Source organism: Pararge aegeria, chromosome 4, assembly GCF_905163445.1.
Source record: "Pararge aegeria chromosome 4, ilParAegt1.1, whole genome shotgun sequence".
Lineage (NCBI taxonomy): Eukaryota > Metazoa > Arthropoda > Insecta > Lepidoptera > Nymphalidae > Pararge > Pararge aegeria.
Genome location: NC_053183.1, coordinates 4,504,939 through 4,529,711, shown reverse-complemented (window position 1 = coordinate 4,529,711; position 24,773 = coordinate 4,504,939). Strand labels below are relative to the sequence as shown.

At 34.6% G+C, this 24,773-nt stretch overlaps 1 protein-coding gene across 1 annotated transcript in view; it reads left to right on the top strand.

The window, feature by feature from the left end:
• The window catches only part of LOC120623519 (serine/arginine repetitive matrix protein 2), a 120,819-nt gene extending 98,626 nt beyond the window's left edge, over window positions 1-22,193 (top strand). Inside the window, exons 4-11 of the mRNA XM_039889570.1 lie at window positions 6,050-6,147; window positions 10,750-10,960; window positions 11,519-11,670; window positions 12,415-12,605; window positions 13,538-13,648; window positions 17,535-17,719; window positions 18,529-18,655; window positions 19,180-22,193. Coding sequence (XP_039745504.1) covers window positions 6,050-6,147; window positions 10,750-10,960; window positions 11,519-11,670; window positions 12,415-12,605; window positions 13,538-13,648; window positions 17,535-17,719; window positions 18,529-18,655; window positions 19,180-20,387 — 2,283 coding nt within the window. The 3' untranslated portion in view covers window positions 20,388-22,193. The remainder of the gene's footprint in view (window positions 1-6,049; window positions 6,148-10,749; window positions 10,961-11,518; window positions 11,671-12,414; window positions 12,606-13,537; window positions 13,649-17,534; window positions 17,720-18,528; window positions 18,656-19,179) is intronic.
• The last annotated feature ends 2,580 nt before the right edge of the window (window positions 22,194-24,773 follow it).

The following is a 24,773-nucleotide window of genomic DNA, read 5'->3' as shown; positions in this document are numbered from 1 at the left end:
CTGCATAAATACAATTTTGTACCGCTTGCACTTTTACTGTATATCAAGTATTTTGTAATTTTGAGCTATCACTATCAGTTGCTAAGTGTTTTTGTTATACAATACAAAAATCATTAATCTTTAGCTATGGAACAAAGACTTACTAAAGCTCTTATTTGCCTATGACGTAACGAGTGCAGCCATGAAACCCCGAGAGCGTTTACGCGGGAAATAATTTTATTAAATATAATTTGCAATAGGAGAAGAAAAAAATCTGCTACTTATTTAAATGCGTCAAGATTAAAATTTGGTCTTCCTCATATTTCACAGATCATTCTCAAAAGCGTGTCTCCTCCATACCACGTGACATTGGCGAAGTAAATCGTACCCAATTGGTACAAACGCAAGCCATTAAAAAAAAAAAAAAAATTATAATTTGCAATTTATATCAACGAGACCTTATTAATTAATTTAATTAAAAAGAAGATAAGTTTTGGATACAATGGATACTTCCAATCATCATGGAGAAGTTTTTTAAAATTAGTCCTCATGGCTTTACGATATAACATGATGATGTTGAATAAACTTTTATTCAGATATGAGAATATGTTTGAAAATAAAGACTCCGACTTGGCACCCAGGTCTAAATTGTATCCTACTAGCGGATGCCACCAATTTTCCTGCAGCACCTATGCCAGTTTCAGAAAGCAAGGCCACAGGCAAAATAAAATTGAAGACAGGATAAAAGGCAGTACTTTGGTATACACTTTCATACCCTATTTCACCCGTTTGAGGTTAGTAGTTTCATTTTTCAACGCCCAATAGAATCGAATCCAAGTCAAACAGTTTAATATCTAAACCAACGAGACAGTCCACGTACTATTCTATCATTAATACACAAAACAAAAGTTAATTATACCAATTCTTTATCCCTCTAGCAATCTATAGTATGTATACATACTTCGCTTATCATTCGATAAAATATAATACGTAGGTCAAGGTTAATTTCTTCGACCGCGAGTCGTATCAATTCACGTTATTGTTCCGATAGGGCTGTCACAAAGACAATATGAATGGGACATCTAGTCGCGTATAGATCGGAAGTTAGCTTCGAGTGTAGCTTCGTGCAGGAAGTAAAAAAAAGGAAATACCGTCTCGCTGATGGCTAAAACCGAATATTTAATTCTGCGCATCGAAACGCACAAATTTGTTGTGTTTGGGACACCAAAAAACGCTCTTATAACATCACTCCATACTAAATACAATCAAATATTTGATCAAATCCATCTACATTGCTAGGAAAACCATTAATTTTTAACATTGCAGACAGGCCTCCAAAGCGATTTTTATTTATAAAAATAAGAGTAAGTAAGAGTAAGTAAACAATAAAAAAAAAACTATAAGATCCAAATTGCCTTGCAATATTGTTACTTAAGCACCGATTTTGCGCTATGAAATATGCTGCTAAGTTCTAACGAAGTAAGTATGAATTAAATAGTTTGTCGGGATTTTTTTTTAAGTTTCAATGTTCAAGTACAGTAAAAAAACGTAAAGTGATAAGAAAGAGCATGTTGCTTACCTATCTCTATGACAAAACCGGCGATTTCCGACTTAGGAAAGACATTCAATAAAGTAGTTACATAGAATGCGACCAATATTTAAAAAAAATAAACAAAATACCTATTATATAAAAGCGTTCGCTAGCCGACGAGAAAAACTGTTACCGAGGGTCTCTGTTAACGTACAGTGCGTGCGATCGAATCTCAGGCACTGTTTAGCCGATTTCAATTCCGATTTAAATTGTTTATGTATCATGATTTAGTTACGGTGCTCACTTATATATTGTTGTAAGACTGGTCAGCTTCAATTTTAGTGTTTGTTTTATTTCATTTGGTAAAAAAAATCAGTCCAGAATAGTTTAAAAAATCACGCGTAACCTTTATTTATATTCTTTTAACTACAAATCTGCACCTACAGTGGAATAATATCTTTGTATTTCATATAATAGGTTCTTTTAATATTGATTACTTAATACCTCTACAATGAAACCAATTAAAATGAGTACAATATTTATAATGGGACAGTTGGTAACCCTGAAAAAACGTAGTTCAAGTGATATTGACCAAGCTACTCCTCAGCGAACATAAAAGAAAAAGGTCAATCATTTACTGTGCAGTCAAGCATTAACTCAAATTATGCTATATTAATATTTCCACATTCTGGAGGCACTGCTAGCCTCCTATTGAAGGCCCTATGGCAATCATAGGGGCTCTATCTATTCTCTACAAAACATTAATTCATTAGTATTTTTCGATTATAATAGGTAGCAAAAGTTTATTCTTCTACCTCCATAAGAATATTATAAGTGCGATAGCCGTAGTTGGTTTGCCTTGCTTTCACGCAGCAATAGAGCAATCATGTGATAAAGTATGCAAGCAAAAACAGGGATAATGAGCGGTAGAGTAACAAACATAGACTTTTATTTCCAGTAAAATCGTTTTCTATAACGTCAAACATAACTTAACGGAAGAAATATCTCGTGCAAGCAACAAGGTACCCAGTTGCGTGCATAGAGGGTATGCACAGGGTATGCAAATGATATAAAATGAAGAAAATCTCCAGTACCAGTTATAAATACTTAAGGGTAGGCTTTTTATAACTCTTACAATGCCTATCCTTAAGTTTTGCTTAACGGAAAAAAATAAAGATAAATTCTGCAAACATCGCAACACTTCACCTTTACCAATTTATGACTGCTCAAGCCTAAACCCATCTCAATCAACCGAGACGTCTCATTTCGTAAAGCTCGAGGCCGTCACGTCACGTCACGCAAGGCCACGCCCTCAAACTCATTAAAAGCCTCGCTCACAGGTAACCTAAAATGTCAACATACCCCTATTCGATGGTAGAGAATTAATTATCAATGTAGTGTCGAGAAACAAAAAACTAGTTTAAAACCAACGCTGGATGATCCCATGGTTACTATTTCCTTCGCGGAAAGAATAACGAACGCAAATGAAAGAAGACAATGCACAAAGGAGCAATACCCATTCTGAGGTGCATTTACAACTGAAAAGCTTAACTGAAGGAGCGTGTTCCATCATTGCGATGAGACGTTTCTACGCATTGTTAAAGACACTAAGAATTGGTAGTAACTAGTAAGGGCGTGTGAACGCATGCGCGAAGCCCAAGGACACGATCCGTGGCTCAGTCTGGCAGGAGGCACCGCCGCGGCCACCTGTCCCCTCAACCCGCGCCTCAGAATGGGAAGTGTCGCATAGGCTGGATCGTGATTCCGCCCAGAAATCCGCATGCCAGACCAAGCAGCAGTCACCGGCCGCCGAGCGACCATAAGCACCGAGGCCCCCCGGGCGCTCCGATTTAGTCTCGTAATTGGATTTTAACGTTCAATAAGCAACGTTATGCTGATTTGATTGGAAAGTGCTTTCCGCTTCGATATTGCAGCTTGCTTTACTTCCTCTCGACGGCTCAGCTTTGTGTAGATGCTTTACTTGTTTCTCAAAATTAATTAGGTGCCAAATCTAGGAAGTTTTTTCACAACTTACGTAATCTGTTACGAAGTCACTGGTGCATTGAAATGTGATAGCGATACCGATATGCAAGTACACCTTGTGAAGGACAAAAGGAGAGTGTAACGTTATTTTTCGTGAATATGACCTGCTGGGAGAGTGTAGGGTTACTTGGCCCTTGTGCGCTTCTCGCTTCATCCGACGTTCGGGTGAGTCCAATACCTAATAAATTCAAGGTCACGTTTACGCCGTCTTATGAGAACAACTGACATTTGACGTGAAATCATTGATTTAACCTGTATACCTGTTCGGATATATCAAACAATAGATCTATTAAACAAACTTAATTTAGCAGACCAATGAGCCGTATCTATATGGATGAATGAATATGAAGGATAAATAATAGAGTTATCTTTGTATCTGTGTTAAATAAACATATAATATTCACTAATAGATCAAACAGTTAGATAAAAGTATAGTAGTTTTAATAAACAAGCCAATTAGAGATGTGTACATTTTCTTAAATCATTCTAGTTTTCGAAAACACATTCGCATTGGGCAAATATTGACTTCCTTTACTAATTTGCTGAAGCAGATTGTCAGTCAGATTTTATCCGTAGAACAGTAAGTTTAACTTAAAACATGGTATCAATAGTGTTATTAACAACTGAAGAAGTTCTTCAGAGAAATGGATTCTGGCATTGTCTTGATACTATTTGGATTACGCAAGAACTGGAACCTTTCGAAGAAATAAAACCTGAACATGTGTACTCCAAACCACTTTCAAGGGACATATATTATGCAAAGTTTCCGGATATTCCAAGAAGTGAATCTGAGGACGAAAATTCTTTGACTGTCAAAGGCTTTATTGACAAACACCGAGAATGGAAATCGAAGATTTGTATTAGAAAACTAGATTCCCGGAGAAATTCCACGCAAACTACTTTTAGTGTTAAATCAGACTGTGGGTCTAACAATCGTTCTGCAATTAGTGAAGCTTCGAAACTATTGAAGCCATTGATTACCGTTGAAAATAAATCTGAAAAACCCAAACGTAATATTATTAATGATGAACGAGTTCGTAATTTCTTCAGAAACTTGCTCCAAAGTATACCGCCGCCACCCATAGAAGAATTTTCACGCGAAGACTGTTCTATAATACAACAACAAAGGATACAGACTGAAATATCGGACATTGACTTGCCAGATTACGGTGATTTTGAAAATGATTGCATTCTCAAATCGAATGAAGAACAAAATTATGGTCCTATAACGTCAACGTTGAAGAAATATAATAACAAAACAAACTCAAATATGAATTCTATCAAAACTGATAGTTCTGACCAATATGAATGGTATGAAACTATTTACGGAGTATCTGATTTGCTGGAGTCGAGGGAGCTTCGTGAGTTTACAAACAGTACGCATAAGTTAGCTACAACAACTGAAAATGACGACGTCATATCCTGGTCGGATATTGTGGAAATGTGCGGCTTAACTGAGAGCATCTTAGGGAGAGAAACATTCGAATCAGAAAATGTAATAAGTCAGTCGCATTACATAAAGGATGGAATATCAGACCTATCTGGTAGTGATGAAGAAGATGCTTATACTAAATTTGCATGTAACAAATTAAGACAATCACTAAAAAACAAAGGAGGCATACCTGATTCGTCTTCGATAGAAAACCTAAATTGTGAAAACGATGAATTGATGAAATCTAGTATTATACAAAACGATCCTACTCTTTATAAAACGTTTTACCGTTTAGCACCTGACGAAGAAGATTTGGTAAATGTTTAGTTGCACTGACTAGAATATGAATATTCAGGGATTGTTTTATAAATTATTTTATTAAAAATATTATTTTCATTCATGTGTATCATTTATACTCCAACATCCATGCAATGTAGTTACCCTTGTGCCAAAGGTGATCCCACCAGACAACTTTTAAAATAAAAATATATCTTACTTGTTTACTTACGTTACATTACCGTATGAGTAACGTCATTTAATAAATATCGCAGATCTCAGGATTCAAGCCTAAAATAACCCTAGATTTAGAGTGTATTTCTAGTTACTTTTAAACGTAAAAATATATGTCTTTTATTCACGCGGGGAATCTTACTGTTGTAACACTGCTAGTATAACAAACATATAATCAGGGTTTTTTTACCCGTGATGTAAACAGATTATAATACTTGACCGGCTTGCTTAGTCTGTCTACGAAAGTAGTACAAGTAGTCTGTAAAACAAGTAGGGTACAAGGCCAGAACGATTTTAATGCGGTTATTTTCATTACGCCTAAATATCACTGCTGGGCAGATTCTTAGGTATTTTTAACTGTTTAAGGCCACAAGACTATGTTTCTCTATTTACCTGAATTTACTTGAAAGACGTATTTCTATATTTCCATAAAACGGCAGGTTATCTGTTATAGAGTGCCAGCACGAACTGCGGATATTTGATTTTAATTGTACCTTTTTCGTATTCGTCTCTTAAATCATAACGTATTTCATAGAACAATCTCTTTGTTACAGCCTCCAGAAAACGAGTTGCAGAAGAATTCAGATCGCGTGCTTTCCGAGCACGAGCTCCGGGTCCAGAGGTCGTTGCAGAAGCTCAATGTGCCGGAATGGTATGAAACTTATCAATATGTTTTGTCAATGCTACGTGCACTTTTATTTGAAGTGCATATAAATAAATAAATAAATAAATATACTACGACAATACACACATCGCCACCTAGCCCCAAAGTAAGCGTAGCTAGAAAATACATATAAACACCCAGACACTGAAAAACACTTATTGCTCATCACACAAACATTTTCCAGTTGTGGGAATCGAACTTAGAAAGCGGCCCACTGCGCCAGTCGGCCGTCAAAATGCATGTTATTGTGTAGTGTGTTATATTTAAAAAGGTATAATATTTATGTTGTTAGTGCTCTTAATAAATAAATAAATAAAATAAGTAAATATGCAATATACACTGGCGTTGCACAGAGCTTTCGATCAGGGTATGCAGTAAGTAGGTATCAAAAGAAACCGTAAAACCCTTCCATCTTACGGCAATAACACGGGTTTTATAAAATTTATAGGATAAGCAAAGTTTTATGCCTTATTTTTGATTTATCCCTACCTTGTCTTTATTTACATACGAGTAGGTAGCAGGTATCCAATCTACGAGCGAAGTCTTAAATAGCTCGCTATCATCTAACGTTCAAAATTAATAATGTATCTCTTGGCAAGGATTAAAACCAGCAGACCAGGATTGAAAACTGTTACTTTTAATCAGGAGGGCAGCCTTCAATCTTATATCCGCCCTTATGATCGATTGTATCTTAAGATACCAAACTCAATCCGAACATAGCATATTAGCATGCTTCTTCCAATAAATGGATTGTATATCAAATCAGAAACAGATACCAAACTTTTTAGGGGGTAGGATGGTTTTCATAATACCATGCTTGGTCAAAGGGGTAGGGTGAGAGCTTAGGTAGTCTCTTGCTTTTCGAGCTATATTCAAATACGAGCCATTTTTTACTACTTTCTGTGCGCCTGCAAAAAATTGATTTTAAACCATACTCCTAAATGTGAGTTACTACGTGAGATCTAAAGGGGGAAAGTCTTGTACTAAGGGTGATGACCGAGGGGTGGGGAGGGATGAAAATCGTAAAAAATGGGTCACGTAGTATGGTTACGTTCCATAACCAGCAGATGAGATTGCAGTCAAGGGCTAACTTGTAGTGGAATAAAAAAATGTAATGGTAATGTTTTTTATATTATGTACGTAGGTTCTTATTTAAGATATATTACTTTGGTCGCACCGGTTGGGCTGATTATGATAAATGGGAAGTCAATACGTCTTTATTACAAGAGTTTGACAAATCTTACGGATATTAGAGACAGAGACAAATGTATTGTTTAAAATGAAATTAAATAAAATGTTATATAAATTACTAGTGGTTCCCTGCGACTTCGTCCGAGTACAACTGATGATAAGAGGCCACCTTAGCCTTATAAACTTTATCCGCTATTTAACGTCTGCCCTCCGTGCTATTCGGTTTCGCTAGGCGCTCTATCGGACTTTTTTTCTTGATGCTTGACTCCAAGAAATAAAAGTTATAGAGCTCATAGCAAAACCAGGTTTCGCAAGGGTGGATGGGCATAGTATTGCAGAAAATATATATCAGAAAATTTATGAAGTCGCGGAGAGCCGTTAGTAAATAAGCTTAGTAGGGAGTTAAACCTTAAAGTTTATCATTTCGGAGTCGTAACCATGTGTGTTTTAGATAAGATATTCATAATTATTTTCGCCGTCACAATGTCTGCGACCGTAGTTTCTCACGGTTTGTACTATGAGCGCTTGTTTATTATCATTAACGAAGTATTAATTGTGTCTTGCGGGCGTGCCCTAAGAAGCAGCGTACTAGTTAATGCTAATTTTTCACTTCAAATTATTCATCCCAGAAGACACATTTTGACGACCTTCTCACACGACCTTCATTTGTGCGTTGTTGACTTATAATCGGAGGCCCCGGGTCGGATTCCCGGTAGGCACAATTTCGAAAATTTATAATTTCTGAATTTTCTCTGGCCTGGTCTCGTGGGAGCTTCGGCCATGGCTTCCACCGTACTCTCAAAGTCGTGTCTCCAAGCGATAAAGCGTTCCAGTATGATACGGCATTCAAACCAATTAGGTTTATGGGTTAATTATAAGTACCTTAACTATGTCTTAGCACCTTCCCTCACTTACTGCATCATCTTACTGTGACTTGGAGTCACAAAAAAATGTGTGTGTTCCAATACCATGTTTGTTCCACGATTTTTTATAGTTTCGGATGTATGATTTTTTTTCGATTTTTTGAGGAAATTCAACATGACCGTTTTGAAAAATGAATTTTTGCAACTGAATTCTTATGAGTTTTACTTTTATGCATAAAATCAGGTTCGTAGCTTTGATGAAAGTTGTGAAAATGTTGGGCTAAAGTTAAAAATTTAAGTTTCTTGAATACTTACATTTTCAACTTTAAATAAAAAATCTAAACAGGTAACCTTATGATTTTTTAGTTAGTCTCATAAAATGCGCTCAGCTTTCACAATCATAATAAAAAATTTGGACTTAGTGGGGAAAATTTGGCTAAAATCGGGTTTCAAAGAAAGCAAGGTGGAAAATTCTTAAAATTAGCTAAAAAAAAAATATTATTCCTAAGGCTATCATATAAATCCAAGACCATAAGAAATCGCGGAACATACATAGGGGTTATTCGGGTACCCCACATACCGGACCTAAATTTTTTTTGTTACGGCAATTGACCGGCCACCCTGTATAATATATTTGATATAACTTATACATTCCATCACGTATGTGTTGATATATAATCATGTAAACGTAAAGTAAGTAAAAAAGTTTCCCTTTTGAAGATTTTTTGCATAAATATAATTTAGCTTATGTATGCTAGCCAAACTAGCCACTGTTATACCATGTTAAATCCATATTTTGGATTCTGAAACCTAAGTTTGCAAGTGAGTTTATTTCAACTCTGTTGGCAGATACTTACTTAATGTACAAAATTGGTTTAGGCGTAATTGGATGGCAACTTTCCACAGTGGCTAAATATATATATTTAGTGCCACAACATAAAATGGGTAAAATGAGAAAAAGTTTGCAAGCTAGCAACATTCCGCGGGTTTATAGTCAAACGTGCGCGGGGCGTTTTCACTGTTATTGGATACAATGCACTTCATGCTATAATGGCTGAATTAGGATTCTGTATGTTTTTAATTCTATGTTTGGTGCCAACTGAGATACGTTTAGATACGTTTTAAGGGCTAACTCGTTGTGGTATAAAAGAAAACAAAAAAAGAGTGTTCGGGTTCATTAGAATAGTCTCAATGAGTAGTATTTAATCATATTAAATGTCAAGTGAAGATGATTTCAATTGTATAAATAAATAAAAGTTTTTTTGCACTCACTAAATCTTTAACGATATATATAACAGTTTGTTCTTCAGAATTTACACGGTATTTCTAATATTGTGGATGGGATGAGAAAATATGCGGTGTAAATCTCAACATCGCTACCAATTTTTAATATAGCTCCGGCAGTTAGAAAGGCTCGGTTCTGTTCTATACATAGGCGATATCAAGATAACATACTCCATTGTTGTCTATTGTCTGCCTTCATATATTTTAAAAATCTCATATTTTATCAGCGCTCGGCGGGAATGAAATATCAGAAAAATCTATCCATTTTATTATGAAGTAAAACGAGATACGTATGTTTAGTTATATCCATAGGTATTTGATATTATAGATTCGTAAGTAATGATTAAAAAGTAACAAATTCGAATAGATGCAGATTAGTTTACGGTATTTTTACTAGTTCCCGTAGTGTTTTTAAAAAACTAAAGAAAACTCGTACAAAGTCGCAAGAAAAAGGCAGGATTTTCTTTTTACATGTTGAAGTTAACAAGTTCGAAATCAGATTAAGAGAGCCTGGATTCTATTCTCGGGTCAGGTCAAATAATATTAGGGATACTTAGTCGTTTTCTGTCAAGAAATTTCCAATATTCATCCCGGTAATTTGTTGTTGCCTATAAATCTACATTGGGGCTCTGTCTGATCTGATCTCGAACCAAAGGCTACATACGAATACTAATCATCTCTCATTATCTCAATTTTATTTTATATTAAACTAGCTGTTGCCCGCGACTTCGTCTGCGTTTGATTTTGTTTTTAGATGTAGCATTAAACTTAGTTGTTGATCTAAAAAAAATTAAACCTATACAGTTTCGCTAAGCCTTAAATGAGGGATTTGCTGCTGTCGGTTAAGGAGTTCTGTCCTCTATCTCCAACCACAGTTTGGGCAAAATTAAACACATATTATAACCTCTATAGTACAAATATAATTATTTAAATCGGTTATAATTTGTCAGAGTTATAGCATACACTTATCCCCTCTCCCAAAGGAACCGAGCTTAATGTCGGGATAATAAGTATCCTATATTATATTACTTCTAACACTTCCAAGAATATGTGTACAAAGATTCATGAGGATTGGTTAAGTAGTTTTTGCGCGAAAGCGTAACAAACAAACTTACATTCACATTTATAATATTAAGTAGGGATAGCATATCTATCTGAATAAATATTTAAGAAGAAACCTCCGTTAAAATTTGTGATTTGTCGGTAGCACTACATGAATGGATATTAAGTGAGTTTTTTTTGTAATTTCTAGGTACAAGAACGCTCCAGCCCCTCGGGAGGGCTTCCTTCTCCGCAAGCGGTTGTCTGATGCGTCCGCGTCGGCGACTCGCTGGTCGGGGCTCAACTCCAAGACCACCTCGCTCAGCAGCCTCGGCGCCAACGCCCAGCCACCCCCGCCCCAACTGTCTCCACACACTACCAGCTTCGGCAGATGGTCTACTAGCCGCCTTAATTCAAATCAGGTATGTTTCAACAACCTTTTTCAAGCAAATGTTACAGTATCTTTATATATATATTTCTTGTGTGCGTGTGTATGTCACTGAACTCCTCCTAAACGGCTGGACCGATTTGAATGAATTTTTTGGTATACGTTTGGGTGGCACCCTGGATGGTTTAGATTCACAAATTAGCCCGAAAGATGGCGCTGGGGTCCGCTAGTATATTTATAAAGTGGATAAGTAATTAAAATGATAACTATGAATTCATTTTTTCCAGATATTTGTGTAAATTGATAAGAATTTTGATAAGTATTTATGTATATTATTCATAAAAATATTCATCAGTCATCTTAGCACCCATAACACAAGCTACGCTTACTTTGGGACTTTGGTGGCGATGTGTGTATTGTCGCTTAGTAGCGATAAGGCCGCCCATCATTTCTATCCTACTTTTTAAGTTTATTTTTGTTGTGCCCATTGTTTTTTTTCCTATTTGTGGTGTACAAATAAAGTGTATAAAATAAAATAAAAAAATAATAATGTTAAAATCTATTGTTTCAAATGCCTTACGTTTGTTCTCAGACGTCACCGTGTTCTTCGACCCGGAGCAGTATCCGCGGTACCAGCCCTCTGTGCTCCCCTTCAGCGCGGTCTTCGTTTAGCGCACGGCAACCCTACCTCGGCTGGAGAAGTCAGGAGAGACTGAACTCTACCCCGAGAACTCCTCACGAGAGGTACGTACTTTTATCAGTATGCAAAATAACTGAAAGCCTATAAGCCTTTAAGCCTGTCTATAGGCTTAAAGACTTATAGGCTTGCAGAAAGTTTTTTTGTTTAATATATTGATATTTTGGACAATATTTAATATTTCGACGCATCGCTTTGTAAATTATCACGAACAGGAAAACGACGTAGATAAAATCTTTATTGCACAACAAGAGAAAACAATTAACATCAAAAACAAAATGCAACAATCAGTAGGTTAATAACTGGTGATAAAATACGACCACATATTTGTATTTCCTCGAAAGAAACTGCTGAAATTTGCATTTCACCGATATATCGTTGTTTTTTTTTCAATATGCAATCGATTTCTAAATATTCTTTAACTAGCTTCCACCTTCGTACGGTTATAATTAGACAAGAAGGGAATGTACTACCATATTGATTTAAACAACGACTCTCCTAGAAGTTAGGATTATTATAATTTTATTTTAAATTTATAATTTTTTTTCTTCTTTCTTCTTACTTAAACATTTTTTTAATCAGGCTTCATTATCTATATAAAACATCTGTAAAGACGTAACTTAACATAAAACGGCATAAACATCTGTTACTTAGTTCAGGAGGAGTTAAACTTAAAATAACGGTAAAAAAAAGTGAGGAAGCCTGCCGTGTGAAGTCCACCAATGGCCAGATTGGTGGACTATGGCCTTAGACTATGATATGATACTAATAACTTTATTACTCCCCCCCAGGCTAGCCTCTTCCCTTCTTCAACAAACCGCCTCAGCAAGAGCGTCGGAGGAGATCCAGACGTCGATAAAGGAAGTGACGTCAGCGATAGTCCATTACGTGTCGGGCTTGGAGCCGGCTAACGGTGATATTGACAGGCAGCCGTCGCCGAGGTCCAGTCAGAAGTTGTACTGGCTGGAAAGTTCGTTTGTCGGTATGTAACCTTAGTGTAAGAGTTGTGTTTGTGTACCCTTAGTGAACCGACGAAACGTATCGAGTAACGAGGTGCTTGAACAGTGGATTAAAATGGATCTTATGTTTATTGAATTAAAGCTCAAATTTGCCTACAATGCTTCCGCTTGGGCGTTTGTACAACCAAAATTAGAAGTATAGGATTTGCGACTGTAAAAAAGTTGCATTAGTTAATTTTTACTTTGATGGTTTAGAGTTTACTGTGCGAAAACGACTCTTCGATGTGTAATCTATTTTTTATTCTAATTGACTGCAATTTCCCTGCTACTAGCAGGTAAGATTAATGAGGGGAGATGGAATCTTAGATGGTAACGAGCTAATCTGTAAGCGGTATGGCAGTTTTATTGAACCCATAACCGTAATCAGTTTATACCTGACAAATCGAAACGCTAAATAGCTTAGCGGCACGTCTTTGTCGGTAGGGTGGTAACTAGCCACGGCCTAAGCCTCCCACCAGACCAGACCAGAGAAAATTCAGAAATTATAAATTTCAAAATTGCCCCTGTCAGGGACCTCCCTCTTAAAACCATAGCGCTTCGCCTTCACTTCGCCTTCGCCAGGGAGGTCGACAGAAACTTTTTATCTCAGGAATATTAACTGTTTCCATGGGATTTGTAAAAAAAAACCGTTTCAAACGCTAGTTAAAAATAAATACAACAATGGCTTAAAGTAGGTGAGGTATGGAATTTACTTAATACTTCTTAAATTTTCATGGACTGACCCATGGAGAAATATTAAAAAAAAAATCTAAAGTGTAATTTACTTGCAAACTATTTTTCTCGCCATCTAAGTAATAAGTTTATACTCAAGAATAAACATCTAGGATAAAATGGCATTTATGCACTTGTTGTGTAATCTAATATTTGTCTCTTATAGAAAAACATCATTTTTCAGGTACAAAACCCTTAGAATCGCCACAAACCCCTTTGGTGGTATCGGATGCGCTACCCCCGCCACACCCGCGCCCGCCGTCCTCCTTACGCCTCGACCACCGCGCGGCGCCCGGTGAGCGAGCGTGACCACGCCACGGTGTACATTGCAGGTTTTGATAGCCAATCAACGTGACATTCCCCGACAAACAAGCAATGTATAGCATATAGCTGGAAAATGACCAGTCAATACGTGAAACGAGTGCTAGTTTTTGAGTAAATCACAGGAGCTCTTTATATAAACAAAAAAGAATTAGTTTTAATTCTTACATAAAAGTGAAAAAATAAGATATTCTCAAAACGTAACAGTATAAACTTAAATTCAGATTATTTTATTGCTTACATAATGTTATCGTTAAATGAATCAAATAAATGAAATGCAGTTTAGACTGCAATAAACAAACAGGCTTTCTTAATCATTTTGTCTTCGCAATTAAAAACTTCCAAAGAGGACAGAAACACGTGTCATCACACGTTTAGACAAATGAGATAATATTTATTTACGTGGGAATTGAGAGAAGTAGATTTTGAACTCAAAAACTTTCACTCGTGGCACAGTACGCGCTTTTGAATGAGTAACTTATTCTATAAATAGTACCTGAATTGTTAACTTCCAAACAGAACTTGTGCATTTAGCCTCGATATCCAAACCTGCAGTGTCCTAACTTTTATGTTATGTTAATACTCTGTGCGTTAATTTTTTTTTGTGCTGTTCTCTGTATTTAGTTGTCTGTGCAATGGGATCGTGATGTTTCTGAACTGAAAGGATTTCATTTGACAAAATGTTTTTAATAGAGCTTTATAGACTGTGTAAGACTCAGGACCATTATATACGTATTTTGATAGCTTCTTTGCACTTTCGACGCGTTTTTGTACAAGCGATTTAAACTTTTTAGCAATGCAGTTTAGAGCATTGGCTTTTAGTCGCTTAAGACCTTTTGTGGCTTAATCACGTAACTAATTGTAAAATTTTAATATCATGTTACCTATAGAAACCTATTTTAAAATAATCTCTAAGATATTATCAGTTATGCTTCAAAACTTAATGTTTCAATTTTAAACTTTTAACTTTAACTTTTAATTTTAAACTTTTAGTTTCAATTTAACAAACTGAGATGTTATAAATCCTGGATGCTGGCGACCAAAACGCGACCCACCTAATGAATACAAATTAGATAGACGTTTTTATGTAAACAAATGTCTTTTTGTATAACTGTAAAGGTTCATTAATTATTTTATAATCGTCCCAGACTTCAGGCCTGCCGTCGTGAGGTTACTGATTAAGAAAATGTAGCTGCTTGCCAGCTACACCCACTCTCCTTTACCAGATTACCTTTACCAGAATACTTTTGTCAAAATACCGTACCAGGAATTACTAGGATAATGGGAAAACAGGGAATGTAATAACACATTATCTTAGTAGAACCTTCTGAAGTTTTATTACGTACGCCAGACCGCTAAAGAAATAACCTCTTACTGTTTACATAATTATTTCTCCACAAATGCTTGCACAAATTACGCGGTATAAATATAGTCAATAGATAAGATTTTTTTTTTTACGGAGTTATTGCCATAAATATAATTTTCAAGAGAATCCGAAATGAAAACCAGTTTTCTAGGTTTTATTATATACAATGTACAGAGTAAATTATTTTCGTTTGTGTGTTTTTAATGCAAATCTATATTAATTAGTTTTTAATGCTAGTAAATAATTTTTAGTTTTGTAAATAAAATTATCACGTCGCTATATATCATTTTATATAGGTGCTAATATTTCTGTTACCTACTTAAGCTCTTATTTAAATATTCGGTTCAATTCGTATTTAGTCTATAGATGTCACAAAACATCAAAAAATAAACACGGTAGTTTTTTTATCGTATTACAACGACAACCCAGTTATTGCACCCAATGTTTATACAATTCATTAGTAAAAATAATACCTTATTGAAAAAATCAACGAGTTAAAGGGACAGTTAGCCCGCATCGAATGGCTTAGCAATGGAATAACAATATGTAGAGGATTTTGTGTTGAATGTTACAACGGTGCATTAAAAAACGCCCTACAGCAAATGCTAGTGATGCGGTGGGGGTATCAAACATTGCTCTGGTTATTCACTATAGCGAAATTATTGATCAATTATTTTAAAAGTTCATTAAGTGTTCTAATTTTTAGTAAACTGCACATTCAAATTCAAATTCAAATTGAAAAATGTTTTATTCATGTAGACCTTATTACAGGCACTTATGAAGCGTTCATACATTTAACATGTTACACTAATGTTAGTGATAGTGATAACTGCATTCGCTAACTTAAAACTAAAGCTAGGAAGTCATTTTTAAGTCTGATACATTAAAGGGGCTTCTAACGGAAGACGTTAAAAAAGCTGCCGTGTATAATGAATGCCTGAATATTATAATATATATATATATATATATATATATATATAAAGAAATATATAAACGCAAGGCGACATTTATCAGAACCATGATAATTATTATTATGTGGTGGTGAGAAGTGACACAGACAGCAGACTGAAGTCTCAAAATTGAAGTTCCTTCTACTTAAATCACCTCGTAATTTATGTTGGGTCCGCGAGTCCCTAAGTAAATTATACAGGTTCTGATTAGGTTAGAAAATAAAGTTTCGCGTACAAAATCGCACCGCCGAAACACCCCGAAATACGCCCCGATTTATTTTAATCAACGACAAAATAGTGTAAGCCTTGGTAATAGATGTAATTATCTATGACATGTTTATCTATGCTGTAGGTAATCTGTCCGCACGTTAAAAGACGTAACATCATCTGTCATTTGTGGGCATTTTCAGTTTAGGGTGCATTCAAATTAGCTGCCATATCGCGCGTTAGCAGCACTGCTGTAACGTACACTGCATTTTGCGATATATATATGTTAAAATCTCCAAAATAATCTTATATAATGTCTTGAAAATCAACAAGTGATCGCCCAGTGGACGATTTATTTATTTATTTATTTATATTAATTTTAACGTAATGCACGCCTAAACTTTACCTTAACGCGCAATTTGCTAAAAAAAATTGGGCATCGAGGTAAATCTTTTCGGTAACATAGAGAAAACTTGCTGAAATTCTGCAGCCGCGTTGCTACCAAAATGGCGGCTAATTTATTAGATAAAATTAGTTATCACTTTAGTTCTGTAGCTCTCTACACTTTCATCAAGCCTTTATTAATTAATATATAATTTAATACGTAGATATAGAATTATCAAAAGATAGAGAATCTCTCAGCCTCGGTATATTCTTTAGAAAATGAATTATTATAGATAAAATATTATAGTCGTTCAGTTATTTTCTGTTTAAAACATTGTATGTCTTTATTAAACTTTTTATATCATTGTATGTACTTTTAAGTTAAATGTTACGTAGAATGATTATTATTAAATATATTCAGTTTTATTTTATTATTTTGTTTTATTTTTGGTTTTGTGCCGTTTTTTATTGCTAGTATTAGGTATATTGAAATATTTGAAAAATTAGATATAATTAATTATAATTGTAGCTATTATTTATTCAAGAGTTCGATAGATTATGGAACATTTACATCATTGTCTATGGTAAGTGAAAATTATTATTTGAATTTGGAAACACTTTGTCTTGTTTTACTGCACCACTATCTTAATCTAAATGCTTACTAAGGTTTCTATAATATTTTGATCTGACTATTTTCCTTAAAATTAAATATTTTATTTTCATTAAATTTTCCACTATTCCTTTAAAATAACACCCAATATTTATTCATTAAAATAAATTATTGTTTAAATCTTAATGAATATCATGATTTAAATTAAATAAATTACTTCGGTATACAGAAAACTTAAGTATTTAAAAACGAATTATTTATTTAAAAATTAATTATTTCTTTAAATAATGAATAAACTAGCAGCTTAGTTTAAATCCTGTACTAACGCCCCCGTATTTTACAGACTGGCAAGACTCTCATCGCCATTCAACCTTAAATCTGGGTATAACCAGGCCCTCCCCTGGGTCAACGACCTTGGAGGACGTCTTGGACTCCCTTTTGGGTCTGCCTTCGCAACCTACGAGGATACCTACTCCCCAACCTAGCCCGAGAAAGTCTGCAAGCCCTTACTTCTTGTTGGGTGGCAAGGTATTAGTGCTCACTGTTTTTTTTAAATATAATGTTAACCACAGACCATATATAACCAAAAACATAGAAGTCAAAGTTTCTTATCAAACATAGTGATTATAATCTCTTTGGTTTCTCGAGAATAAAGATGGTGTATCTATCGAAATTTTACGGTTCTCGGTTCCACCCTTACCTTACTACCATGAACCGTGAGGCGTCTGAACCATAAATTAGTAAAGTTGTTGATATCCCATCAACACATACTGAGTGTGTATGTTACAAATATTATGGTATTATTATGGTATAGTTTTGTACAGACAATTTCTTCACAGAAAAATCCTATACCGTCGGCTGTCGGAGATATTATCCATTATGAGTTAGAAAGATAGATAGATACAGTTTTTGTCGCGCATAAAACGCAACAATGCAACGTCAGGGACAGAAATTTTATTTTTAAATGCGTAAATCACGCTTAAAGCAATCTCCTCCAGAACCTTTTAGAGAAGAATCACGTTAAGGAAAACAGGTAGTATATAATTTACATACCATGCTACCTAAACAGCAAAACAGACCTGTTTGGCGAAGTTTTATGCAAACTATAATATATCCTGGAAGAGAAGCTAAAATAAAAAAGAGGTTAGATAAAAAATACCAGATTTTTCAGTGTGTGGGTGTTTATCTGTATGTAATAGGTATTCATGTATATTATGCATAAAAATAGTAATCAGCTGTCTTTGTAGCACAAACTATGCTTACTTTGGGGTTAGATGGCGATGTGTGTAATGTCGTAGTATATTAATTTATTCATAATTATTCAACCTCTTTCACAGAGTCCTCGATATGAGCAGCTAGCCAGCAGTGGTCACAGTAGTATATCTCCCGCGTCGCGTTTCATTGGCACGCCCAGCGAAGGCCGTAGCTCCTTCACCGATCCTAGCCCAGATCACGATCGAGCAGGTAGGACCGATATGTAAGTCGAAACCGTTCCAATTTTTCTATATTTATCCACCCTAACACGCATTTTATCCCGCATAATATTACTAATACGGCTTACGCTTGACCATTTCTGGATACGTTGGTTTAAGGATACAGTCTTTCTTCGGGTGTACGTAAGTGCTCAGGTATACCTTCTATATTATTTTTATTCCGAATAACCTTTTTTTTCCGATTGAGAATTTTTTGTATTTTTTTTTTTGTTTTGTATATTTTCTTAAATTATTTTTTATCAAATTGGTCACAAAATTACAACCTGTTATATAAAATTGGCGCTTGAAAAATCGATTCTCTATGTTATTTTACTTTAAACATGCATGATCCTGTACTAGATTAGAATGTATAGTCCCCGGAGCATGCTTGTACTGTTATGTAGCATCTTGAATTAATTTAAGTCCATTCTATTTTGCGGTGATGGTCCTGAGTCTTATAACAATTAGATGAATCTCAAAGTGAAATGTGCGTTACTAAATGCTTGTGTGTTACAGGGAAGGATACAGTTGATAATCCTGCTACGATGCAAGAGTCGAGGCGTTCGAAGTCGGCGCACGGCGAGTCTCGCAGGAGAAGTGAGCCGTTTGCGCACACGAGTATGTCCTTAGACCGCCGCACCAGCCTCGACGCCACGGCCTTCCGACCCGAACACCACCTAACCCACCACGATTCCAAAGCTTCTCTTGCCTCATTACAAACTGAAAACAGTACTGATGAAGCTTTTGTTAAATGTAAATACCCTAAATGCTCTTCTCGCGCCCCCCTAGCGGACGCTAAAAGACATTACAAAACTTGCCACAACTGCACAACCACCTACTGCTCAAAGGAATGCAGACGAGCTCACTGGGAAAAACATAGGAAAGTTTGTCTCCATTCCAGGGCGAGTACGCTATGTAGACATATAATTTCAGCGGCGAAAGAAGACTCAGACTCCTTACACCAAATAAGTACAATAGCTCATAAAGGTTATCTCGCCCAAGGTAGAGGAGTTGTAAAGGTCTTCTTCACCAGTCCAGAAGCAGCCGAAAAGTTCACCACTCACGGCTATCAATACCTGAGCGAACCCGAATTCGTCAAATGGCACTCCCTCCAGCCGAACGAAATGGGCGCGGAATTATACACTGAAGTGGTTAAACTCTGTAAATCTTACAACCCTGAGACGAGAGTTATTTTATACGTCGCCGTTTGCATCATCAGCGAAGTGCCAACAAAAGGTGCAGTGAAATGGGAACGACAAATGGTGTCCCGATGCGCAAAACTGAGACTTAGTAAATCAGTATCCGCAACAATTCAGGAGCAGAATCGAAAAAGAAATAGACGGGATAGCAAAGGAACACCAGAAGACAGGGAGACTTTGATACTCACGTCGAAGTTGACAAACGCGGGAGACAAGAATGCAGCTACGGCGCACAAGTATAGAGAGATCTGCTTTAGGAATATTCTCAAGGAGTTTGAAAGTCGGGGAGTGATGTTGAAAAAGCATTTTCCGGAAGTGTATTCGCGGTTAGCGGCTTATGTGGACGGTACGAGTGATAGGTTCATTCCAATGACGATATACCCGAGGGATGCGACTAGTGGGAAGTCGTTTGTGTGCGTTATCATGCCAGATTGTGAGATGGATGGTACGCCGGTAGATGGTCAGGTCATTACCGTGGATGTTGGCGTGGACCGGTCTAAACACCAGCTGTCGACGCCCATGTAGTAACTTCTTACAAGACTCTTATATACATCGTCGCTTAGCTAACAATAAAGAACTAGTGAAATTACCAAAGTTTTCGAGACAAATAACACTCTTGCCAAATCATCCAAAAATGGAATAGGTAATAAAACCATAAATGTAGCTACGAAAACTTTGTTTTTAATGTGAGGTTTATCATGCGTTTTTGTATAAAATCATAAAATATATGTTTATTGCTGACTAAAGACTGTGTTAATTTGACTCGTGCAGTATTGTTTCTTATTAGCGACGATATTATAATGAAAGTAAATATTAAAAAACTTACAAATTAAAAAAGAACTTGTTATAGGGAGTTCGACGGCTTCTACGTAGACTCTTGTTGATATCAGGGTTTTACTAATAGTTGCTAATTTTGTCAACATTCTGGAAAGTTCTTCGAAACACTTCCAGCTGCGTACCTAATATTTATGTTATTAAATAACTTATACCAAGCATCAAGGACGGGTAAAATTATGTGTTATAAATAAGCATATAATAGAAACTAAACCACGCGAACATTATCCGATAAATTAGCAACTTTATTGAAAATCCATGGTCCATCTTCCAGACCTGATTTATACATGGTAACACCAAAAAATTGTATGTACATAGCTAAGCAGAATATTGTTAAGGACAGTATAATCGCTCAAAGCTGTATTCTTATGAGAATTGTCTACACTGTTGGCTAATTGTTTGATATTTTCTTCTTGATCCCACGCAATGGTTCTCGTACGTGAATTAATCTTGAATGTGCTCCTTATATATTTATTATAAACATTTTATAAATATTATAATGTATTTGTAATATCGTGAATTTGGGTATCATGACATTCTTTATGGAATTTAAGAAGTTTATAAAAAATCCTGTGTGTGAAAATGTATAAGACACGCATTCCGCGTTTTAACGTTAAAGGACTATACTTACATACGTATTCTCAAATATTACTATCAAGGTGCACGGAACGCATAGTGTATTACAGGGTTTACTCGAGTAAATTACAGCGAATATATAACAGATATAAAAAATAGGGTAGGTATAACCCTATTCCATGTTCAATTCGCCATTGTCGTACCTTCTGTTTAAATCGGCATGTCGGCATATGCAACGGTTGAACCGACCTTTATATAATTTAGCACACATGCAGTTTGTATCATATAGATGGAGTTAAGGTAATACTTATTACGTTAAAGATGTCGGTCAAATTTACCAGCCCTATTAATAAAAAATAGCACTTGTTACCTATGCATGACTTGACCGCTCAATCTATCTTGGTGAAATTTAACATAAAAATAATAAAGTTTGTCAGAATTGTTGAGTACAATAGCTTGTACTAAAATTACACAAAAAAAAATTACACCTTTCTTTATACCTACATAGTTTATAAGTCACGATAACACGTTTTCGGGTTAAAATCCCACATCTACCCAACATCTAGTTAGAAACCCTTACCTACTAAAGCAAAAAAAAAAAATCTCTTTCAAACCCTAGAATGGTGTATTATCAAAATGGTGGAATATACACTGTGCGTGAAACGGACGTATGTAGTAATTATTGAGAATACCAGAGTTGACATTTTAATCGCTTTTGGAATATTAATAGGTAGCCTTTTAGAAAGGACTACCTTCTGTACCTAGTTACTAATTTTTTAATTAATGTTTTAAAATACCACCTATAGCGTTAAATTTAGTTATACAATTGTTTCATTTGTTAGAACATTTAATAGTTTTTTTTTACATAGTGCAACAATATTAGAGGTTGCAGTATATTATAGCAATTTTATTATAATAACATTAAAAATCAGCAGTGAAATAAACACGAAATAGATTTTTAATCTGTTATATCAATTTTTACATTTTATGTGCATATTTATGTTTAAAACCAAATATATTTTAATTAAATAGATGAATACTTTTACACTTTTTGACAATAGTTTAATTATAATGATATATTATTAAATAATTCAAACAAAGAGCTGGTCAACACAGGATGTTGAGGAATTTATATTTCGTAAATAATTGTGCTTATTAAATGTAAATTATATAATTTTATACGAAGCTTTGGAGAGCTTCTGTAGTTATGACATAATATTATAATATTATAATAATAAATTATATATTATACTTTTTTCACTTGAAATGTTAAAAAAAAATATTTAAATCGTTACTACCGAACACCTTATTGGTAAAATTAGTCAAAATAAAATTTAAATGGTTTGTTTCGTGGTATTTTTATCATAGGAAATTAGTGATGGAAAAAAGTAAAATAAACAGTTTCGCCAACCTAGTGATTCGTCCGTCTTCTGGCTATATAAGTACAGTCGGCAATAAATATATTATGTTTATTCACACTCCAAACTTTTTTAACCCGTCTTATAAAGTAAACAATCTTTTCGTAACTTTTCAGTGTAAAATAAATAAAAATAATTTGTGTTTATTTTTTTATATTTGTAAAACATATTTTACAATTAAAAGTGACGAAAATATTCTTTACATTATAAGATTTATAAAAGAGTTTTAAAAAAACTTACTAGGTATAATTAAATTTTCAATATTCCATTCGACATGCAAGAAAATATATTAAAAGTACTTAAACCATTTTAAAGTAAGATTCATTAACAAGAGTTGTCTCATAAGGCTCAAAATTAATTTAATCATCAATTCATATTGTATCAAGTGCCAATCAATAACAAATAAAAATATTCCCTAATTTACTGTAATAAGTCATTAAATTAGAAAGAAAAAAAAAACAGCAGTGGTTGACAAGAGTCCTTTACCACGGTGGTTATGATTTAAAAATAACGGGACAGTTCTATCCTATCAATAAATAACTATTGCTTTACTGCAATAAAAAAAAAAATAAGGAATAGCCATTTTGAAGATATTAACAAATTTTCATAATTGCAAAATTTTAATATGTTAAGTATGATTTTAATGTTATAATAGATAGACAAATGTCGTTTACAGTTTTTTTTTGTTATTGTACTTTTTCACACTATTTATTGTTATTGTTATTATCATGGTGTTCAATTTACAAGACCTGTTTGTATGTTGCGCATTTTCGTGTAATTGTAGTCCCTAAAGAAAAAATAAGTAAAATGTCAATATTTAAAACTAGTGCTAACTGAGCTATAATGTGACTTGGGTGAAGTATATTTTTAATTATTCTGAAATATAAATGGGTGCTTAGTGCATCGCCTGATAATCTATGACTACCTTGAAGTTATAAATTGCGTAGCACACTATACATTATAGTTATATATATTTTTGAAACCAATAAAAACACAGCATAAAGTTAGGCTATACCTTTGTTTATTTATACAAATATAAATCTTATGTGCGTTAAAACAAATAATGGTTTTAGTTGTACATGTTTCAAAGATGTGTTTGAATTATTAATACAATTTAGAACAGTGTGGAATTAGGCCAAATATTAATAATTTATATCTCTATTTATTAAGGGACCATCCATTAATTAGGTCAGCAAAGGTCACGATTTAATAAATTCTCCTACTGTAACTGCGTGTCACAGGTTATCATCACAATTTAAGTCACACCCTTTATTCAATTTTGTATTGGAATAGGGTATCGGCTCTGGTACCAACCCGCTGAACAACGACATAATAATGCATGGTCCCTAAATTATAAAACATGTGACCAAAAATCCATTAAAATAAAGTTTTCTAAACATTCCTCTAGCTATTCTGCATAAATAATGCATTACAAATTTAGACATATTTTGAACTCTACTGTAATTATTTATAACGTCTATAATTAAATGCCTCGTAAAAAGATATTTCATACATTGATATATTCTTATTGTTACCATATCAATTGTTTTTCATAGTCTGGTATAGATTTTTTTTATCTAGTTGTCCTTATGATGTACGTATTTAAAATAAACAATGCAGCTATAGTTTGATTTGTTTCATTTCATACCTAATCCAAAACCATAAAAAACATATACCAAGAAGGTTAAAGGCATTGCCAAGGTGTTTTTCTGCAAATATCCTGAATATAGCCCTTAGTTAAGACTTTTTTCCTGCTATGCGGATTTAAGGATTTCTAACCGCGTGCTGATACGATCCCCCGTATCCTATCATTTCGCAGGTGTGATGAATGCACGGGCTGGTTAATTCCTATAACCTGGGTATCACACATGCGTTAAAGATTTTAAGCTAGAACTGCATGGTACTTCATAAAGGGTTTTTTTATTAAAAAATCTGCTGTAAAATTGAAAGTTATGAAGTAACTTATTACCAGGTTTTAGGAGTACCTCTTACATAGAATACCTCTTAATTAAACTCTAAAATTAAAGATGTAGCCTTTTAAAATCTGTCCATACCTCTTTTGATATGCTTCTGGCTGTACATA